At 38.0% G+C, this 21996-nt stretch overlaps 1 protein-coding gene across 1 annotated transcript in view; it reads left to right on the top strand.

The window, feature by feature from the left end:
• The window catches only part of CRIM1 (cysteine rich transmembrane BMP regulator 1), a 943646-nt gene extending 927651 nt beyond the window's left edge, over window positions 1-15995 (top strand). Inside the window, exon 17 of the mRNA XM_075339496.1 lies at window positions 1609-15995. Within this exon, the coding sequence (XP_075195611.1) occupies window positions 1609-1785 (177 nt within the window). The 3' untranslated portion in view covers window positions 1786-15995. The remainder of the gene's footprint in view (window positions 1-1608) is intronic.
• Window positions 15996-21996: the final 6001 nt, after the last annotated feature.

Raw genomic sequence — 21996 nt, 5'->3', positions numbered from 1 at the left:
GGCTCCCTGCTCTCCTACTTACAGCACACATGGGGTTAATTAACCCGATGTGTCCTGCAGCTAGCTACATGTGCACTGAGCAGGAGCCGGCAGCACAGGCAGTGAGAGCGGCAGAGGCTGGTATCAAAGGTAAATATCGGGTAACCAAGGACAGGGCTTCTTGGTTACCCGATGTTTACATTGGTTACCAGCCTCTGCAGAAGCCGGCTCCTGCTGCCTGCACATTTAGTTGTTGCTGTCTCGCTGTCACACACAGCGATCTGTGCTTCACAGCAGGACAGCAACAACTAAAAAATGGCCCAGGACATTCAGCAACAACCAACGACCTCACAGCAGGGGCCAGGTTGTTGCTGGATGTCACACACAGCAACATCGCTAGCAACGTCACAAAAGTTGTTCGTTAGCAGCGATGTTGCTAGCGATGTTGCTTAGTGTGACGGGGCCTTAAGATACTGGTTCTTCATAAATTCTTTTAATTCTGTATCACCAGCTTCAAAAATGCAGTGTCGATCATTAAATGCAAGGCCAGACGCATGATTACATTGTACAACACAGGTTTATAGATAAGTGTATATCTCCTTCTGCCTTGTGGAAGAGGAGTAGGTTAGAGCAGTCGAGTAGAAACCTAATATCGTGAATATTTGAATTTCGGCCCAAGGCAATGCTGCTTCTCGCTTTGCATGTCTGCTCACACTGTCACATTCAGAACATTCCACAGGGGAACACAAGATTTAGGTGTTTCAAGGGAATGTTTGCATTTTTACTGTATGCTTAACCCATTCATGAACAGAGAAATGTGCTAGGCAGCAATATGTATTGTTATACCGTACACAGATTACAATTGCATACTATTTTCATTATAATGGCCATAAATAATGTCACCATAAGGGTCTCTCAAAGCCATGGCCACGCTCTAAAAGTCTGCGGCCGTAGGCATCAATAGTCAAGACTGATTGGACCGAGCTTCCTTGAAGATGCTCCATGACTCCTCTTATGTGGCATTCACATTGCATCATTATCCTTTGGAGGTATATTTCAGATAATTTCATGCCAAGTTCCTGTGTAGGCATACAGTGGCATCTCTTATCCATTGACTCTTCAAAAATGTAAATACTTAAGACCATGATAGTTCATACAGCAGAAAAGTATACTGATGTGTACTAGCCCGACATTGGCTATTCAGTGTATTTGGGTTCTGTTAATTTGGCATACTTTTTTTTGTCCTTTGTCAGGTACATGAGTCCCATGGATAATGGTATCTCATTCTGCAGCCGGATGTCTGATTTTTGTGTTGCCAATTTCTTTTTTCTCTTTTAGATAAGCTACCGGCCGATATGTCAGTCAGTGGTTTTCTTCTAGAGAACACAGGAGTGCTCTTCAGCTGGGCTGAAGAGCACTATCTAGGAGATTTGGCGGAGATTCTTGCCGCCTAAATGATTGGCTAAAGAATTGTTCAGCCGACAGCCATCTCGTGTATGGCCATCATAATGACAATAGCGTTAGAACAACTGTGAGAATTTTTCTTTCCAAAGTATCTCTGTGTTACCGCTATAGAACCAGTGAAATATTTGTCCAAATATTAATTGTGAACTTTTATGTGCCCAACAGCCGACCTGTCTGAACAACCAGTTGGTGTATGTGGACTGCAAGAAAGGAACTAGGGTACAAGTGGACAGCTCACAAAGGATGGTAAGAATGGCTGACCCAGACTCTAGATACAGTGGCTTCTACAGTATGCAAAAACAGAACAACCTCCAGGCAGATAATTTCTATCAAACTGTGTGAGGAACGCCAAGACTGCTTATCACATGGATTTTCCTTTAGAAAAAAGGAAAATAAAACAGACAAGAAGATGGGGAAAAAAGACTGTAACTTGCTATACGACAAAAAAAAACTAGAACCGTGCACTTGCTTATTGGATTGTGTGACATGTACAGTCGAGACCTTACGGAGATGAACTCTGGTCTCCTGCAATGTGCCAAAACAAACATTCCCACTTTCCCTTTGTAACAACTGACCAAGTGTTTTCTTAGAACCAAAGTTTGGAGAACTGGCATACGCATATCTGCTTGTAACATAGCTGTAGAGATGTTTTCTTTTTTTCAGGTTGGTTGGGGGCGTAGTTTGGGGTACCGACAAAGGAGAGGTCACGAGAGCTTAATCGGAAGCAGGAGGAAGGTGAATATGTGTAGAGGGGCACCAGATTTCGTCTCACAGAGTTGTCAATGCCAGCTTATCTTGGTAACCCACCAGTGGGAATGGCAGTGCCCTGCCCCCTTCAAAGACATTGACTTCTCCTGCATCTCAGAACCTATACCACAAGAAAACAATGCTGAAAATGGAGTGATCTTTACAAATTTTGCTACAGGTTGTCGTACACAAAGGATGCTATGTACAAATCACAGCCATGTTCAAGCTGCAAATAATTCTTTTTCTAAGCTGATCTCTCTTCACATGAACAATACACACAATGATGTAATAAACATGCAAAAAGCAGACGATAGCTGCAGTAAGGTAGACATGGTGGGTGAGGTTCTATAACAATAGAAATGTGCTGCTTTTTTATATCTAAATTTTATTTTGTTTTTATTTTTAGCAATTGGCCAGTTGGATTAAGGTAAAATTACAGAGGGCTTAGTAGGTGTTTTTTTTTTTTCTTATATAAATATATATCTATATCTGAGCACTGGATTTTTATTTTTATTTCTTCTGAGAGCAGTATTTAAAGTAGAACATTTTAAGATCTTCACCAAATACTGTTCTATATTTCTTTTATAACGGGGTGTTGTTGATTTCTATTTTTTTTGTGTGTGTGTGCGTGCGTGTGTGAACAATATGTGTGTGACTTTTGTTTCCTTTGTTTTTTTTCGCGCTACCAAGAGAAGGATTGAAATTATTATTAACTTTTGCTGATGTTGGAGAGGCAATTTAAAGAATGGAAAGCCATTGGCATCAGCTCGCTGGAAATAAAATAGCTTGTGCTTCAAACACGTGGAGATGGCAGAGAGGGGAAGGGGCAGAGCATTGTTTCGATTCCATTTTTATTTTAGTTTTTTTTATCTTCATTATTTTTGTTTGAATTTTTTTTTTTAAAGTTACTAAACTGCTACCCTGTTTTGGAGTTGCTTAATTTTATAGTATTCAAGCACCTTTTTTCAAAGCTGAGTTAAAAAAAAGCAAAAGTTACAAAAAAAAATGAGTAAAAAAGAGGAGATCATGCTTCTTCAAACTTAAGCATTATAGGAATATTTATGTAAATGTATATTATGCTGAAATGACAAAGTATTTGTATATATATATATATTATATAAAATATATATATATAATTTTATATGTTTTTTTTTCATGTTGAATGTATTTTTAACCAAGAAAGAGAAATTTACCCGTAAAAGATACATTAAAAACCAGCATTCCATACCAATGCTTAACTGCTTGTCAGTTCAGATAAGGATGCAGGCATTTTTTTTTTATTCTACCTACTGTTTTACTTTAATTTTGTGTTTTATGTGTGCTTTTTGTCTCTGTACCAGTTCACGTGTATTTGCGTGACTATGCATTATGTAAAATGTGTGTATCTGTCTGTGTGATACTAAAAACCACAGTGACTTCAGCAATAAGCAAAAGTCCTGCTACTTTGGATATTGAGTTGGGGGGAGGGGCCTTTAATTTATTATACAGTATATTCTTCTGTTTTGCTTCGTTCACTGTTTTGCTGGACTTGGTTCTTTGGTATTGTGAGGTTAGTTGAATCAGATAAAGAAAGAATACTTTGCGACAAAAGAGGAAAAAGACTTTTGGAACTTTTGAAAAGGCTTATGCCCTATCATGAACATTATGTCCCACATAACTCTCCGCATGTTTCTCCTCCCCATGTTCACCAAAATGGGCATAGGTAACATAAGAAGGCAGAGGGGCATAAGGCCTCATTCAGACATGCATGATTTTTCACGTATGCAAAAAAACAGTCCAAGATCCAATACAGTTTTGGATCCAATTTTCCGCAGTGTTTGGTCAGCGTATCAGTTTTTAAATATTTTGACTGATGAAAAAATAAATAAATAAATTACAGAGTTTCTCCTCCTATCCATTGCACAAGGACTGCACATTGATGCCATCCGTGTGTGGTCAGTGATTTTCAAAAACCTATAGACTCGTTAGGTAATTTTGATCTGTGACTGCAGTCAGAAATGGACACTTGGTGAGCAAAAAACACATTGGCATGTGAATAGCACCATATCCATTAACAACACTGGTGTAACACGTACGTGAAAAACGGACGTCTCAATAAGGCCTTAATAGCAGTTATATATCTTTAAAAAAAAAAGCCAATTGATAACAACAACACTAAAATGCTCCCCTGCCATCATGGAGGCAATGATGCAATGTGGACATTGTCTTTGGGATATTTTTTATTCCTTGTTGGAAAAAAACTAAAAACACATTGCTGGAGTCATCCTACCAGCGCCTGATGTTTCCTTGGATGTTGACCTTCACTATCATGAGGAAATACCAGCTGTAAAGTAAATTGGAGATCAGACATGTGGCCAAAGCGCAACTGTAACTCACTGTACACACGGTAATGTGTATTAGTAGAATAGAAGCTGTTAAGGTTTGGTATTTTTTACAATATAAATGCAGAAAATACATAGTCATGTGAAACCCAGAGACACCACATGTAAAGTTGTAAAGTCATAGAGTTAATAACAATAATCTCTAATCTGGTATTACTACTTGGCAGAAACAACCTCCAACAGGAGTGTCTTATAACTGTCTACCAGGCTCTGTCATTGTCCAGATGAGCTATTTTTTCCCATTTACAAAGCTGTGCCACTTCTCAGTGGCTTTTATATGTTCATTTCCATATTACAATTTCCACTTTTGGCTTAAGATCGTAATCTGACAGATGGTTTTACAGAATCGTCAATAAACCATATTTTATGATGATGAGTTGTATCAGGTTCTTCACTGAACATTTGTTTTCCTTGTATGACTAGGTGACTGCATATTTGCCTTTTCAGAGCCCATTGTTTACCAGGGTGTTAAAAGAAACTTTAGTCTTTAGTCCTAATATTCTTTTTGGACAGCAAAGGTTTCCTTGTGGTCTACGTCCCATGTAAATTTTATTTGTACGTCCTCTTTCTAGTGATAGACTCATTCACTCAATATAAGAGCTACCTGTAGGTCCAGTGAAGAAACTGAGGATCTTAGAGATTACTTTCAGAGCAGTCAACCATCAATATCTGACAGATTTTACAGAAAATCATTTTTATTGTTAAGGGTGACATGGTTATATAGGTAAAACTTTTATTTAATTGCGAAATTGTGTGACTTTTGGTTGCTCCAATTGGCCATAAACTTAAGACCCACATGCACATTATACTAAAGTCAGCCAAACCTGCCAATATCAACGGGTTCACCCAACAGTCTAATATGCATAGAGATCCTAGGGAACTGATCTTCAAGGAGATGTCGCTCAGGTTTGTCCAAATTCGGACTGCCAATCGCTTTACTTTCCTGGACATAAGAGGTTGGCAGAGATGTCTGGTGACAGCTTTCTCTAGAGAACATAGGGACATTTGGCTAAATGGGCTCTCCTGTGTATGGGAGAGCTGGTCAAGATGGCTGTCAGTCGAACGATCGTCCAACTCTTCAGTTGGCCGATGGCCATTATATGTGTATCGCCGACTTCAGGAGATAAGCCGCTGACAGAGCTGTCTAATATCGACTTTCTGCCTTGAAAACACAAGCCAAGCTGAATGTTCATGTGTAAGGGAGAGACAGTTAATGGTCAAATGAGCACTGTAGTTGGCTATTGCATGTGTATGGCCTCCTGAAGTTACTGGAATGGCTTACTGGGACAGATTTTTGTTGTTAAAAATCATCACTTGTAAATTATTTTTTTTTAATGTGTCCAAAAGTCGCCCTGATCCTTTTTTTTTCTTTATTTGACCTCCCTTCTTGGCCCTTTCTCAATTTGACAAGTGCAATTATTGTTTTGATGCAGCACTTATCCTAATCCATTTGCAGATTACAAGTCCCACCAGTGCTTGATCTGCTGCTGTACAAACTCCTCTGACTTTATGGTCCTATGAGACAGCTCAGGTTCAGCTCTTCTCAGGCCCACCTTTCGGTGATGTTTTTATTAAATGTGAGTGCTCTAAAAACTCCTGATTTTATTCCACCACCTGGCTGCTCAGGTTCAGATCTCGAGAGGCCTTATCTCCTCTATGGCTTCACCATACAGAGGGAGCTGCACATTTAATCTCACGCCATCCTCTCTTCACTCTATCTGACGATCTCTACCATGCTCAGCAACACATGTACATGAAAATAAAACACTGTGCCTGGAAAATCCTTTAAGGCCTCATACAGCTCTTTTTGTATGATGATACCTCAGACTAAACTAAACATGTAAGGTTAACAGCAGCGTTCTCCAAGAATGTTCTAACCAATCTCACCTAAGGTGGCACATCATATTCTACTTTAGGCAGCCTTTAGATAGTGATAAAATACCTACTGTAGGTTGTTTCTGCCAAAGGAGCAAGACCTGGAATCCAAAGAAGAAATGGTGAATCTGTACATTTTTACTTTGTAAACTGATTAGGCAATTTGTTAGGTTCTGTTGGCCTCTGCATCCTAGTTTTCATTGACAAGAAACCATAATGCAGTATCGGATCTGACGGATCCTAACAGGTCTGACAGACCCCCACTGATTTATGAGGTCTGTTAGCAAGAAGTCTAAAGTTTCCAACACAACCTTCAAAAACGTAATGTTTTTCTTTCATGTCTCATCTTTTACATCCATTTTACATCCATGTTGAATCCTCATTTTTTCTCAACCGGTTTTAATAACTGAAGGAAGTAGACCGTCTGGATTTTTTTTTAATCTATTGATGCTCAGCAATGCATCAATTGATAACGAGTGAAACAAAAATATAAAACTTAGTCTTACGGATTCGTTTTTCAAACTGATGTATCAGGATCAGTGAAAGTGTATGTGTCTGTTTGCTGTCCAAGAAAAAACAGAACACAGACTCAACTATGTGTGAATGTAGCCTTAGATGCAGATGTGAACAAGCCGTGTTGTCTTTTATACCTTTACTTCACCTTTGTCTTTATATACTAGCAGAATAAATATTTACACATGCGTAAAAATAAAAAAAACTTTACATGGGTCGTACTTTTTCACATGTCTGCAAATATAATTGTGCACACTCTAATTACTGCGATGAACAATTTTTTTTTCTACAACACTCCTTCTGTACCTTTGGCTAATATGTAGCTTGGATTAGGCAGTGAAAAGAATTAAGGTTATAATAAATCAAGCCATGAATCTATTGAAATATATTTCTGAGTGTTATAAATGCTATTTCAGGTAGGAACAAATAGTATTTTTATATGCTTTTCCTTCAAATGTCATACAATTAACAATAAACAAATATAAAGCAGATCTTTATTGGACAGATTTCAATCTATTAAACTAACTCAATAAAATGATTCATTTGCTGTTTGAAGTCCTATTCCCATGAATGTCTTTATTAAGTCAAAGTAGTAGTAAGTATTGGTAACCGCACACATGGTGTATATATTTACCGTATATATACTGTATATATTTTTTCTTTTGCAGAAAGGGTCTTATACTACACAGTAATAGTAGTCCATAAGCAATGGTATGTATATCATAGATTCAGCCTATGTGACTGCTATTGAGCTACCTGAGACGAGCGCCCAGTGATGTGGCCTCCTCAAGTGCAAAGGTATCAAACAAACAAGTGGGACTTTAGATGGCGTGTGACTCCAGACTCTAAACTTTTGGGTAGTTGGATGGTGAGGATGTGAAGAAGAGTCTAATATGTATCTCTAATTACAGCCCATCCTCTGTATACGCCACTCCCTGTAAGTTAGAATTACGATGAGGTATGTCTTTTTGGATCTTTCCCCTTGCTATATCTACACAAGGACAAAACTAAAAATGAGTTCATATTAGAAAATTAGATCCTGTTTTGATTCTAGCTTTTGGCCACTATTGTAATGTATCATAGATTCCTTTAAAGAGAATCTGTGCAGGTTTTTGCTATATAATCTGACAGGATGCTGTAGGAGTTCAAACACAGAATTCAACAATATGTCTCACATTCCACATCAGCTGTTTTTACTTAAACTGAGTGTTTTATCACTAGTGCATCATTGCTGTGGCTAGCTGGCTTGTGCCGTCTAGTCCGACTCCGCCTTTTCTTGTGATTAACAACTCTCTGTCTATAGAAATGTACATAGAGATCATGGTGGGGGCAGCTTTCTCAGCTCTGCTGCATTGCTAAATCTAAAAACTTTGATTGTGTCAGAACAGCTGCACCCAGTAATCTAAGTGATACATCATTGGATTCAGAGTCTCTTTGCTTACATCCTGCTGCCCTCAGATGAGGACGCAAAAACCTGCTGACAGATTCCCTTTAAAAAGTACCTATCTTTAATTTGGGAATGCCCATTTTATTTAGTAAAACAGTGGATAGCCGCAGATTAGTGATTTTTCTAAATAACATTTATTAACAAAAACCCTCAGAATCAACCTGAAAGAGCCCAATTTTTCAGTCTGAAAATCCCGCTTGTGCATCCCAGCATTTAGAGTGGGACTGCACAACCCTCCATGGCATCACTCACAAAAAAAAAATTCGAGATCTCACAAGATCTTGCTCTTTGCACTAACTGAGTGCGGCTATATATTTTCCAAGGATATTATTCAACGTTAACATCATTAGAGTAGTTAATGTTCAGGAATACCTTACTAAGGTACACGGCAGCAGTCAGTTAGTACAAAGAGTGAGATCTTGCTCTTTCAATGCAAGAGTAGCCGCGGAGGATTTTTGGATCGGAAGCCTGACTTTTGGTTCAACATCAGCCCCTCTGGGGGTTTGTATGTTATGAAAAATCACCAATCTGAGGTTGCATACTCTTTTATCAGCCACATTAACATATATTTATGACATGCGTATATGATGGTGCTTAGGAGCAGATACATACCAACTGTGTTACTTTGCTGGCATCTGCCTGTAAAAATAGTAGTAGAGTGAACTGCAGCCACTGCTATTTAACTATTTAAGTACTGTTGTCAATCTCTTACAGTGGTATATAAATAGTGCGATCACCAAAACGCGCATTCACCAGCTCCCACTGAGCCTTCGCAATGTGATCACGGGGAGCCAGCGGGATGTAATTGTAGATAGAGGTCACCTTAAGGTGCCGTCATTGTGATCTTTATCACATTGCAGTGTATGGTATCACAAGTTCAAGTTCCCTAAGGGAAATACAGAAACAAATGAAAAAATAGAAAAAAAAAAAGTTTTAAAAATATAACACTTTAAACCAGCACCGTTTTACACTTAATAAATAAAGTAATAATCAAACCTATTTGGCATTGCCATGCTCTTTAAAGTCCTATCTATTAAGTTATTAAATTATTTTAACCATATATTTCTTTTCAACACCACAAAGAAATTGTCCAATTTCAAGGGTGACTTTTTTCGGTTCTTGCACTCCCCACAAAACAAAAAATTATAATAGATCAATATTTTTGCCAAAATAGTATAAATAAAAATCTAAATTTAGCGAGCAAAAAACAAGTCTTCATACAGCTCCATTGAAAGCAAAATAAGTTACTGGTCTCAGAAAATATCGATGTAAACTTTTTTTTTTTTTTTTACAAGGTTTTGAAATATTTTTTCAAACTAAAATGCTAAAAAATTATATAATCTTGTTATAACCATACTCATGCTGAAGTAAAGAATCTTACTCCCAGGTCATGCTCACTTCAATACCAATGTTGTAAAAGTAAAATTTCCCGAAAAAACAATAGCGAAATAACATTTTTTTCACTATTTTACCACTCTATTTTTTCCTCCATATTTCAGTCCATTACATGATAAAAATGAATGGTGTCATTCAAAACTACAAGCCATCCCGCAAAAAACAATGTTATGTTAATGGATGATCAAAAAAGTTTCTGGCAAGAAGGGGAGTAAAAAATGAATGCACAAAAAAACAATAAAGGGTGAAATAAAAAAGAGCTGCTCCCAGATTGGTGATAGGTACTCATTAAGCAAAAACAAGAAAAAAAAGGTTTTATTATTTAACATATAAAACATGCTTGCATTTTATCCCAGTGGTTTCTCTTTAAATGTTTGCTTGTAGGGTTAAACCTTTTGCTTGATATCCACAGTATATGTATTAAGAAACATACCATGCTTATGGAATAATTTAATAATTATTAAGACTCTGTTCACACTGACACTGAGTTCCTAAGGCTCTGTTCACACTAACACTGAGTTCCATAAAAAAGCGTAATCTCTTGTTTTGGCCACTCAATCATGAGAAGCCTAGTGGATACTAATGTAAGTCACTAGGATCTTTCACTATTTTCCTAAATCTGTGAGAAATGTGTGAACAGAGCCCAATTAATTCTTCAAATACATGAAGAATATACAATTACACACATATGCAGATCTCTTATTGGTCTTGAGTACTGGTATAAGACCAGCTTTTGGATTAACTGTTTTCGTTGTTTTTAAGGGCAAAGATGACAATGTATTTATAATAACACAGAAGCTATTCTAGCACCTATGTCGTTGCTTAAACTGGTCCCATCCACTGGGCCACAAATGTATATACTTCTAGAATTTTTAGTGTTGTGTCTCACTTTCATTGTGTCTTGATAAGACTGGTGAATTAAAGGAGTTCTATGGTTTTCTTGTGTCAAAATATCTGAAGGAATATGTAAAGGTTACACTTTCTAGATTAAAGGGTACCTATCATCTGCATTTCACACCCTAAACTATTTATATGTGCATCTGGCTCTTTCAAAAAAAAATTCCGCAATACCTTAACCAGTTCATTCCTGCGTTACTGAGAAATCTGCTTTTGATTTGATATGCGAATGAGGCTGAATGACTATGGTAGATCTGAAGCCTCTGTCACTACAACTCTATTACCTGCCCACTGCCACTTCCTCCTGTTTTACTCACATCTAACGTCACAATGCAAAGGGGCTGAAGTAAAAAAACACAGAAGGCAGGAGGAGGCAACAGTGGGAAGGAAATAGAGCTGGAATGGCTGTGGTAGAAAGTCATTCCAGCTCTATTTCCTGCCCACTGCCGCCTCCTCTTGTATTACTGACAACTGAAGTCACATTGAAAAAAGGGTGAAGTCACAAAACACAGATGGTGTAAGTCAAGCAAGAGGAGGTGACAATGGGCAGGAAATAGAGCTGGAGTGACTCAGGCTTCAGCTCTTCTATAGCGCTTCCGCACCATTTGTATATAAATTCAAACTCTGATTTCTCAGTAATGGAGAAACAGACTGGCCATGTAAAGATGTTGCTGGACTTGTCTTTAAAAGAACAGCATATAATTAGTTTTGGGGAGGTTAAATCCTGCGGACAAATTCAACTTCCCTTTAAAGTAGATTTTGGGGACCTCAACTGTTTTTCAAGTGTTCTCTCTGGATAAAATATCTAAAATCCTCCTATGGGGGGATATCAAGAGTTATGGACATAAAAATGGACACATAGACAAGGAACATCTAAGTCAATAGGTAACCTGAAATCCCTTATTGTAACATAACCCATATACTTTATCATTTCAGCAATATTTCTGTGAAACCATAGAAGCCCTTTATGAAATAAGTATTGTACAGCGGGATTTTTAGTAAAATGATAGTGCTTTGGTCTTGAACTTGTGACATTTGTGTGTTTTTTATAGCACCAATATGCAAATGCCAACACCTTATAATCACACTAAAGTGCTGTTTTAGAATGGTGACATTACCCATGTCAAGGCAATTTGGGTGATTTGACCAATTTATGCAAATTGCTTTAATTGTGTTGGACATCACAAATGTCCTGCCTACTGTAGCTATTTTGTGCCTTATACCTAATGATGATCTTAACGCCCGCTTGGAGTCATTTATAACTGTAGATTTCATTGTTCACTTTTATTACATTGTTCAGTGTACAGCATCATATATGTAGTAGCTTAAAGTAATAGTTATAACAAAATCCATTGTTTTGTCCTGTGCAGACTGTGATTTTTATTCCACACTATGTATGTGAGCAACTATAACATGATCCAAGATGGGGCAGACCAAGTGTCAGAAAATAGCTAAAACACTCATGGTATTGGAGTAAAGCATGAAACTTAGGGCTCATTTAGTTAAGTAGTTTTGTTGCTAAAGTGTTGTGTTTTTTTAATATTGTGAGTTTATAAAAAAAAAAAAAAAATCACAGTATCACATTGAGAGAGAGAATCCGAAAAAAGATGAATGGCTCCACTATACTTCGGTTAGAGCTGAGACATAAAAGTTTTAGGCCACCATAAAAAAAAACAAGAATGGGTCCAGGGCCATGGTGAGCGCCACCAAATAATTGTTTTTCAGTAATCTCAACCAACATTTTTATAATGTACATTTATAGCAGTAAAAGATCCATATTCGAAATACATAGCTTTAAATCTATGGACTTTCTTCACACAGCGCTATAATTAAAAAGTAATATCTAAGCAAGCTAATTACATTAATTTATACCGGTAATATTAAATGTAATGAATGCTGTGTACATCTGTGTTTGGGGGGCTTCCTATTAGTAACTGAAGGCAAAAATCTGGAGAAGCAGTTATATGTCAGCCCCCTTGTATCCCTGTAGCCATAAGGTGGACCTCTAATGGAAGTACACAACTGGTTTTACCCCGTTCAAAATCTATAAAAATTTAGGGCTATGACTTGTCATATAATACATGTGCTACCTAGTCATGTCACTCATCGTTCTATATTTCTAATAATTTCTTCACTTGTCTAAATGGTGATGTACAGCATTATACATTACATAAAAGTCAATGTATATTCCTATGGACTGTGATTGTCTTGTAAAGGTATCATCTGTGACGCAACAAAAATTGTGTTTTTGGAGTTTAAACCACCTTGCTTCCACTATATATATATATATATATATATATATATACATTACAGCATTATACTTGATAAAGTTTGCAGTCACACTCTTTTCCTAGAGAGACCGAACAAACCACCAAATCTCTAGTAAGTTGAAAGAAGTGTTAAGTGATCACTAAATAACAAGATCTTAGATGTTGCCCTTATCTCCTCCGAGTCAGTGCTCCACCTTTCGATTTTTTTACATATTGTATATCTTCCATAGTTTTTTTTCCGCCTTCAATCTTTTTGCATTTAACATTAGACTTTTACAAATTTATTGTGTAACAAATATTAGGCTCAAAACTCTCATTCCTCTCCCACAGTTCCAAAGTCCCCTACCCCAAACCAGAGGAACAACGTTACAAAAGTTGTAGATAATATACAGTATATATATACACACAAAAATGTACTTCAACACTACAGGCATTCCATTTGCTTCAAATACCCCGTTCTCACCATATTTGAGATTATTTTCCTCTACTAACATTTTTCATAATCTCTTTTCTTAACCTTGGCCTTCCACTGATTAACATTTGGGATTATTCTAGCCATCTAATTTTTACAATCTAAATCTTTCCCCCTTCCCTTCCCCTTTCCCCCTCTTCTTCCCACTCCTTCCACCCCCCCCCCAAAAAAAATAACAAAATAATGAGATGTTCTTAATGTTTACCTATTACTTTGAAAATAAAACAAAATTGTGAAAAGAAAAATAAATCTAAATCTTTACATATTTTCTGCTCATGCAACTAAAGCCTAATTTTTTTTTTTTTTTTTACTAAAACCTGTATTTTATGCTATATAATATACAGCCCTGCTATCAGTTGTGATCATCACCTTAGCTGTTCTATCAAAAAAGTTAGGTGAAGATATGATATTTCTTCAAAATACTAAGGCTCTATTATTAAAACTATCTAGAAAATAACCAGCGTTCAGCTTTCATTTCATAAACTTTTCTGGATGATTGAATGGTGCTCAGTGATTGGTTGTCTTTAGCAACAAACTTGTGCATAAAGATGAATAAATGGTGAAAACAGTACAGTTTGATTATTATAGTTGGAGCTACCCAAAAGAGTTTGGTACTTTTTGCCTAAGGTCCATTAAAGTCATAATGATCTAAAAGTTAATAATTGATTATGTATTTGTAAATACTGGATAGGGGTACAAGAGAATGTGTATTTCTACTATTATATATAGTATTATACACCTAATCACTTGAAGATTGATCCACTGCTATAATCCAATGGTATAATCAAGTTATAAAGCCCCAGTCCCAAAAATTTGAAACTAGAAGGATATATTATTATGAAGTTGGATGTTAGAGTCTTGTCTATGTACATAGATTTGTAGATACGAATGATTTGTGGTAGTACTTATTTAAGTAAGGTCAGCATTTTTCAGTGCCTATAATTATAGTCCATCAAGTTGACAGAGTGAATAAAATCTTCTGGCTCCAAAGCATATTCTCCTGGTACTTAAAAGGAACCTGACAGCTGGTATAATGTATCCACCATGTATAATCCCAGATCGGCTTGTTTGAAAGGCTCCGGCATTTCAGGAATAAAGCATGCTTTAAAAGTCATACGGGCTGTGCCACGCTGTAGACTAGTCGGGCATGCAGGTCCCCGGTGGCTTCTCTCCACCCGCTACCCTGGATTAACAGATCTTTGCCTATACACGCATGTAGGCACAGATCTGTCAGTCACTGTCTGCGGGGGAAAAGAAGCTGTTGGGGACCTGTCTTTTCTACTAATCTACTCAGTCCCCCGCCAGCTATTAAATTATACATTTCTCTGAAATGTCGCAGCACTTCAGCATCAAACATATACCTGGCTGTGGCTGTTAGATGCTGCCCACAGTTTGGGCAGCATCTATCAGCTGTTAGGTTCCCTTTAAAGTTCTCTATCTGTATCAGTTCAGTGATACATTTCTATATCGGTTACAATTACAGATATTATTTCTTTTATTCTTAATCAGAAAACTACTGGGAAAGGACCCTTACAACAACCTAGACGGTTATAGCTAATTCTTGCTGCAATTTTATCTATAAGTATGCCATAATATTCATATCTCATTACATGTCTGTCAGTCTATGTACTAATTATTCTTTCTGTATCTTTCATTTTATTTTTTGACAAGTTTTGGGAAGAAATATCCAATGATACCCGATATGCTTAATGCAAAATATAATTAACATAAAGTAATAAAATAAAGAAAACTATATATACTTTGTAACATCAAACAACTTCCAAGTATTGTTGTAAATACTTGGTGGGTATGAGCAATTAAAAGTGGAAAAATAATTTATTGTTAATTTACCTAATTTATTTACCTAAATCTTAACGGAATGCCACAATGTATTCGTAAAGAGGGATGAGGGAGGAAATTCAATAAAAACAATGGATGAAATTAAAGGTGGAGCCTGCTCATTTCCACCAGTTTTAATGTTCTCCTCTAATGATCACATGGCGCCAATATATTTTACAAACATTAAGACAAAAGGATCATGGACCCCAACAGTTTTATTGTACTATCTCAAAAAACTGCTAGAAATATGCTGAGATTATTGCAAGTTTAATCTTACCTGCTTGCACATTTCAAGTAAAGGGGCATCTTTCATATAGACAGACTGATGTCGTTAGTTTCTTGTCATTTCAAACCTGTCAGAAAATATCATACTGATTCTTCTTAAACACAAAAAATAATCTCCCAGATTATGCGTGCTATATATTGTTTATTTCATTTTGTTTGTTGCAGCCTTTACCATATTATTAAATCATAGGAAAATGGTGTATTTTTTATTATTGCTTTGTTCTGTATCCACACTTTTATTCTGGTTCCTGTTGTGCTCTTGTAAAAGAAAAGCAGATCTAATTTCCTGAAGAAACATAAAATAGATGCGTACGTGGCAGTAGGATGTTATCCGCAGAATTGCAATTTGCTTGTTTACTTAAAGAGATGTAAAGCGATTTCTTGTAATTTGGCTCTTTGCAGCACAATAAAACAAAAAAATGTTCAGTTTATTGGTGGACACATTTATTTATAATCTTTGTTGACGTGTTGACATGTCTAATATACTAGCTTGTTCACTAAGAAAACGTTTATGCCATGTAATGCCAATTCAAAGTGCTTGTCACTTTATATACATTTGCCAAATAGCACTCAGTCACTCATCCTTGCCTCCCTTTTACTAGACAGAGGTTCCACCTATTAATCCCCTAGCTATTGTTATTATCTATTTTTAAAGCACAATTGATTCTATGATGCTATACTTGTGTTTAGATGCAAACTATATATAAATTACAAAGAACAAACTAACAGTGACATATTGGTACCCTACCCTCATGGGCTTACAATCTATAGGGTAAAAGGGTAAAAGACTGTCGGTCATTGGGTTGTTGCAGCTCCGGTGGTAGCAAGGTGGCAGCGGGGTTATTGCAAGCGTTAAGCTTTCTTGTAGAGATGACTTTTCAGATTACATCTTAAGGTTCAAAAAAAAGGTTCAAAACGTCAAATTGGAAAGGGTTAAAAGCCGCGCTGATTTGGAACAAAGATGAATACTAGATCTTCGATATAGGACTTTATTCGACACATTTTGGAGTAACCTTCATCAAGATAATGATGATTATCCCGACACCAACAAAGAAGGTTACTCCAAAACATGTCAAAGTCACATATCAAAGATCCAGTATTCATCTTTGTCCCATGGAAGCACAGGTTTTAGCCACTTCCAGTTTGCTATTTGAAGTACCTACAGTACTGAGGCTGCGTCAGCTGTGTTTCAGAGGCATCTACTAGTGGTTGTGTCAATCACAACATTCCCAGGGGAAAAAAAAAACATATTATAGGTTTTACCTTTTGTTACAGTTAAGACCCATTTCACTTGTTCTTTCCTTGTCCAGCAAAGTTCCAAATGTGGGAGACAATCGGACATGTTAGTTAATGGAATTCCAGAGGAAGTGGGGATGTTAACAAATCTTTAAGGCAATTGGGTGAGAAACATATGAGCGCAGAGAATAGAATGAGGTCTAATTCAGCCTGGAGACTACATTTGGAACAGTATCAAGAGATTAGTTTATTAGATCATTAGAAATGATCTGGACAATGGAATTATTGGGGAACTCATAAAATTTGCAGATAATACTAAGATAGGTGGAGTAGTCAACACTAGAAAGGAAAGAGAGCATATTCAAAAGGATCTAGACACACTTGAACAACGGGCCAAGATGAACAGAATGGTGTTTAACAGGGACAAATGCAAAGTCCTACATCTAGTTAAAGGAATGTAAAAAGCATATATAGAATGGGAGGAAAAGAACAAAGCAATAGTACAAGGGAAAAGGTTTTGGACATAATAGTAGATCCTAGATTCAACATGAGCCAACAGTGTGGTACTGCAGCTAAAAAAGGCCAACAAAATTCTGTGATGTATCAAGACAAGCATTGAATCTAGATCAAGAGAGGTAATTATTCCCCTATACTCTGCCCTGGTCAGACCCCATCTGGAATACTGTGTGCAGTTCTGGGCACCCCAATTCAAGAAAGACATCAATATATTGGAGCAAGTCCAAGGAAGAGCAACCAAGATTTTAGAAGGTCTGAAAGCCATATCATATGAAGACCGGCTAAAAGAACTATGAATGTTTAGTTTTCAAAAGAGAAGGCTGAGAGGAGACTTAATAGCGGTCTACAAATATCTGAAATGTAGTCACAGTGCAGAGGGAACTACCCTATTTTCATTAGGAAGTACAAGAAGCAATGGGATAAAACTAAAAGGAAGAAGATTCAGATTAGACATTAAGAAAAACTTTGACAGTGAGGGCAGTCAGAGAGTGGTATAAGCTACCAAGGGAGGTAGTGAGCTCTCCATCAGTGGAAATCTACAAGTGGAAACTGGGTAAACATATAGTTGGGATAATTTAGGAATAGGGATGGGCGTTCCCAAACTGTAAAGATCAGGGATCGTACCGATCACATAGTGATACATGAGCGTACACAAGCCCTATCACGAGCTTTCCTGAGAAGCTTCTGTTACAGTTCGTGTCCATGGACTGAAAAAAAAGCACATTATTAAAAAAACATTATCATCATACTTACAGGTCCCGTGACACTACCTGCAGACTCTGTCTTCCAGCGCTTCTGCTTCCGCGTCCGTACGATCATTGCCATGCCGCCCAGTAACCAGCACTGACTACTAAAGGACCTTCAATGATGTCATAGCCATGTGACCCAGTCACGTGTGAATGCTGTATTACCTCATTGGCTACAGACTGGTCACATGACTATGACGTATCGAAGGTCCTGGTAACTGAATTTTGACAGTCACTGTGCTCGTGTCGCATCGGCATCACCCAGTACGGCTGTACACTCTCCTGACAGGAGCAGTCGGCGCTCGTGTCCGAAGAGTGTCAGTCCGTTCGGGGAGATGCCCATGCGCGACTGCATGAGTCACACGTAAGTGGAACTCCGGACTCAGTGTCAGCCTGCATCTTACTCTGTACAGCCGCTGCTGTACAGAATGATGTAGCAGAGTTGATATTGCTCTCTCTGCTTCTCACACTGTATAGACTGCCTGTACAGAATGATGAAGCAGAGTTGACATTACTCTCCCTGTGGATTACGTCAGACTAAGGATTTTTTTACAATAAAGATGAAGTCTTTAAATGTTTTTTTGTTTTATTTCTAATAAAAAAAAGTCTGTTTTTCTTTTACTGTTTCCTAGAAATTCATGGTAGCCATGTCTAATTTGGAGTGACGTCGTGAAATTCGGGCTTAGTACCATCTGAGAATACAAAGCTGGTATTAACCGCTTTATTACCCAGCTTGCCACCCGGCTCCAGGGCCGCTGGACAAGCCAGGTAAACCGCCTGGATATGGCACTAAGAAACAATGCGCCATTTCCAGGAGCTGCTGCAGGCTGCTAAGAATCCCAGCCCCCGGCTGCCTGGCTTTACCTGACTAGTGATCAGAATACGGTGGGAGGCCACACATTTTTTTTTATTATTTTTTTAAATAAAAAAAAAATTATTGGGCTTCCCTGTATTTTGATTGCCGGCCAAGGTAAAGCCAAGCAGATGGAGTGAGGGTGACAGCCCATAGCCGTCTGCGTTATCTGCGCTGAGAATCAAAAATACCGCGGACCACTACGTCATTTTTTTAAATTATTTATTTTTACACAACTATATAGTGTGTGTGTGTGTGTGTGTGTATAATTTTGAATGAATTATGAATTCGATGAAATAATTAAAAAAAAAAAACGACTTGGGCTTCGCCCAATTTTTGTGTCCAGCCAGGTACAACTAGGCAGCTAGGGATTGGAATCCGCAGCGCAGGGTGGCACAAGCTTTCTGGCCCCCCCTGCTGCGAATTGCAGTCTGCAACTGCCCCAGAAAATGGCACTTTCATAGAAGTGCCATCTTCTGGTGCAGTGTCTAACTCTTCTAGCGGTCCTGGTGCCGGGTGGCATGCTGGGTTATAAGGGGTTAACACCAGTTATGTCTTACCAGCTGGTATTATGCCCGAGATTCTTAATGTCAGGTTATGATCCAGAACCATGGAAGATCACAATAGATCATTGGCAAAAAGGGGACAAGAGCATTGGCAACTAATCTGGCCGCCATCCCCTTACTAACCATCAACATTAGAAGTAGCTGAGGGGTGAACTAACATCCTATGCACCGCGAACCCAGCCGGAGAACTAGCTATCCTAAAGGAAGGAAATAGACCGCAAAAGGTATAAGAAGTCCCCCACATTCAAAGACTATGGTGATATAGGAAAATACAATACACAGATGGCTGATAGGATTAGCAAAGGTGAGGCCCCACTAACTAAATAGGAAACGATAGGAAAGAGGCTGATGGTGGCCAGAGAAAAAAACTACAAAAACCCAAATACCTGATAGTACAAAAAGGTCCTCAGATCGCACGATCTGCACTCCATCCTATATAAGGCGCTCTTGTCAAACCAATGAACAGAAAACAGGAACAATTACAAATTCAAGAAGCAACAAACACATGGACTTATAGGAGCAAAAACTCCAAACATAGCTGCAGGGAGCTTCCCAGCTAAGCAACAGAGAGGGAAGGTTCCTGCATGCAAATAAACTGACAATAACGACAAAAATTGACAACCCAGATAAGAACAAAAGAACAAAACAACTTAAGAAAGAACCAAGCACTTATCTGGGGTGGATGTGGTCTGGAGCAAGATGAAAAGGCTGGTGAACTACAGAACAAATGATAACCGGCCCAGACAGCCATGAAGAAAAAGCTTAAATTGGCAGAGAGTTAGCAATGGAAACGCCCATTGCTCCAGCACACCTGGTCTCTGTCCAAACCATTCCTGGCCACAAGAGGGAGCCTCACAGCAGCAAAAGCATAACTGACATTCACAACAGTCAGGCTAAGTTTGACCCGGCCGTTAAGAATCTCCAATAAAGGGTTAAAAAAAGACCACACAGAGAAAAATACTTTATTAGAAATAAATACACAGACACACTTAGGGACTCCATCTTTATTACTCCCTCTCACTCCTCCACGATCCTGGTCTTCTGTCTTCTTCAACCGAGCAGCTATGCTGTATCAGAATGCATGGGGAGAACACTTCTGCTCCCCATGCAGTCTAATCACTCAATGAGTGAGCAAAGGCTGCGGGTTGGTAAGTGGTGACGTCACCACTGTCACCGTTGCCATAGTAACCTAACGAGTGGGTTACTATAGCAACGGTGATCTCCGATCACCTGATTCCCGGCACCGCTATTCACTGGCTGTATTACAATGTGCGGCAGCCAATCCCTGCATGTGGGCTGACTCTGTAAAGTGCGCCAACATGCAGGGAGGGGAGCCGAGCATGTGCCCGAGCATCTCGCTGGTACACGGCGAGAGTACTGAGATGCTCAGGTGACCACCACGTACAGTCGAGCACCGAGACACTGACACTGCAGGACCTTGCATGATGTCATAGTCATGTGAACAGTCTGTAGCCAGTGAGATAATAGAACATTTACAAGTGACTGGTCACATGCTATGACGTCACGGAAGGTCCTTTGGTTACCTGGCGGCACAGCGATGATCGTACTCGGCAGCAGAAGCGGCGGTTGACAGAGTGCAGGACGCGCAATAAATGGAAAAAGCTCTGGCACACTCAATGAAAAAATGAGAAAATAGAGATGCTCTTGATGCTTCAAATGTATATTTATTTGTGCAAGGATCAAAACAATTTTTCAAATTTCATCCAACGTTTCGACCGTGTGTTTTACGGTCTTTGTCAAGGATGGAATTTATCTAAGATAAAAGATCAGATGGTCAACATCCATTATATACAATAATATACAAAATGTTTTTTTCAAAGCCAAAAAACGTACATAATTTATCACATAAATCTTATTATCACAAAGACTTTCTTAGCAGAAAAATATACATTCATGAATTATATGACAACATGACAAGACTTCTGGATATAATCAAATAGCCTGAAGAAGAATATGGGGTTACCCATGATACATTGAACATAAAGTCACAGACAAACACCCACCTAAATGTAAGATGAGTGAAATTGGTGATATTTGACAATTATTTGTCACAATGAATCAATGAATGGATATACTTGAGATCCTGTACAAAATAGTGAAGATACTGTTATAAACATCATATGATATACGAATCTATTCCAAAAAAAAGACTGAAAAAATTGATCATAGTGCGCACATAAATTATCTACCTTATGCATCAAATTTTGATAGGTAGTTTGATGATGAAATCCACTTTCATAAATGAGGCATCATGTGCGCCTGAATAAAGTTTTGCGAGGTATTCTAGATGAATATACATTTGAGTATTAGTGTAATCTATGTGACATACATAAAAGGAAAACACTGCACACTGTAACCAATGTATTTCTAGGAATTCTCTGATGTATACAATCAGACAGAGTATAGGACACATAAAGCATAAAACTACCTTGTGCACTTTGTCTTAACAGACGCAATAGGAGGAATTAGTAATTCTGTAAAGGGTATTCTCCTT

This window comes from Anomaloglossus baeobatrachus, chromosome 3 (assembly GCF_048569485.1).
Source record: "Anomaloglossus baeobatrachus isolate aAnoBae1 chromosome 3, aAnoBae1.hap1, whole genome shotgun sequence".
Lineage (NCBI taxonomy): Eukaryota > Metazoa > Chordata > Amphibia > Anura > Aromobatidae > Anomaloglossus > Anomaloglossus baeobatrachus.
This window is presented reverse-complemented; position numbering and strand designations above follow the sequence as displayed.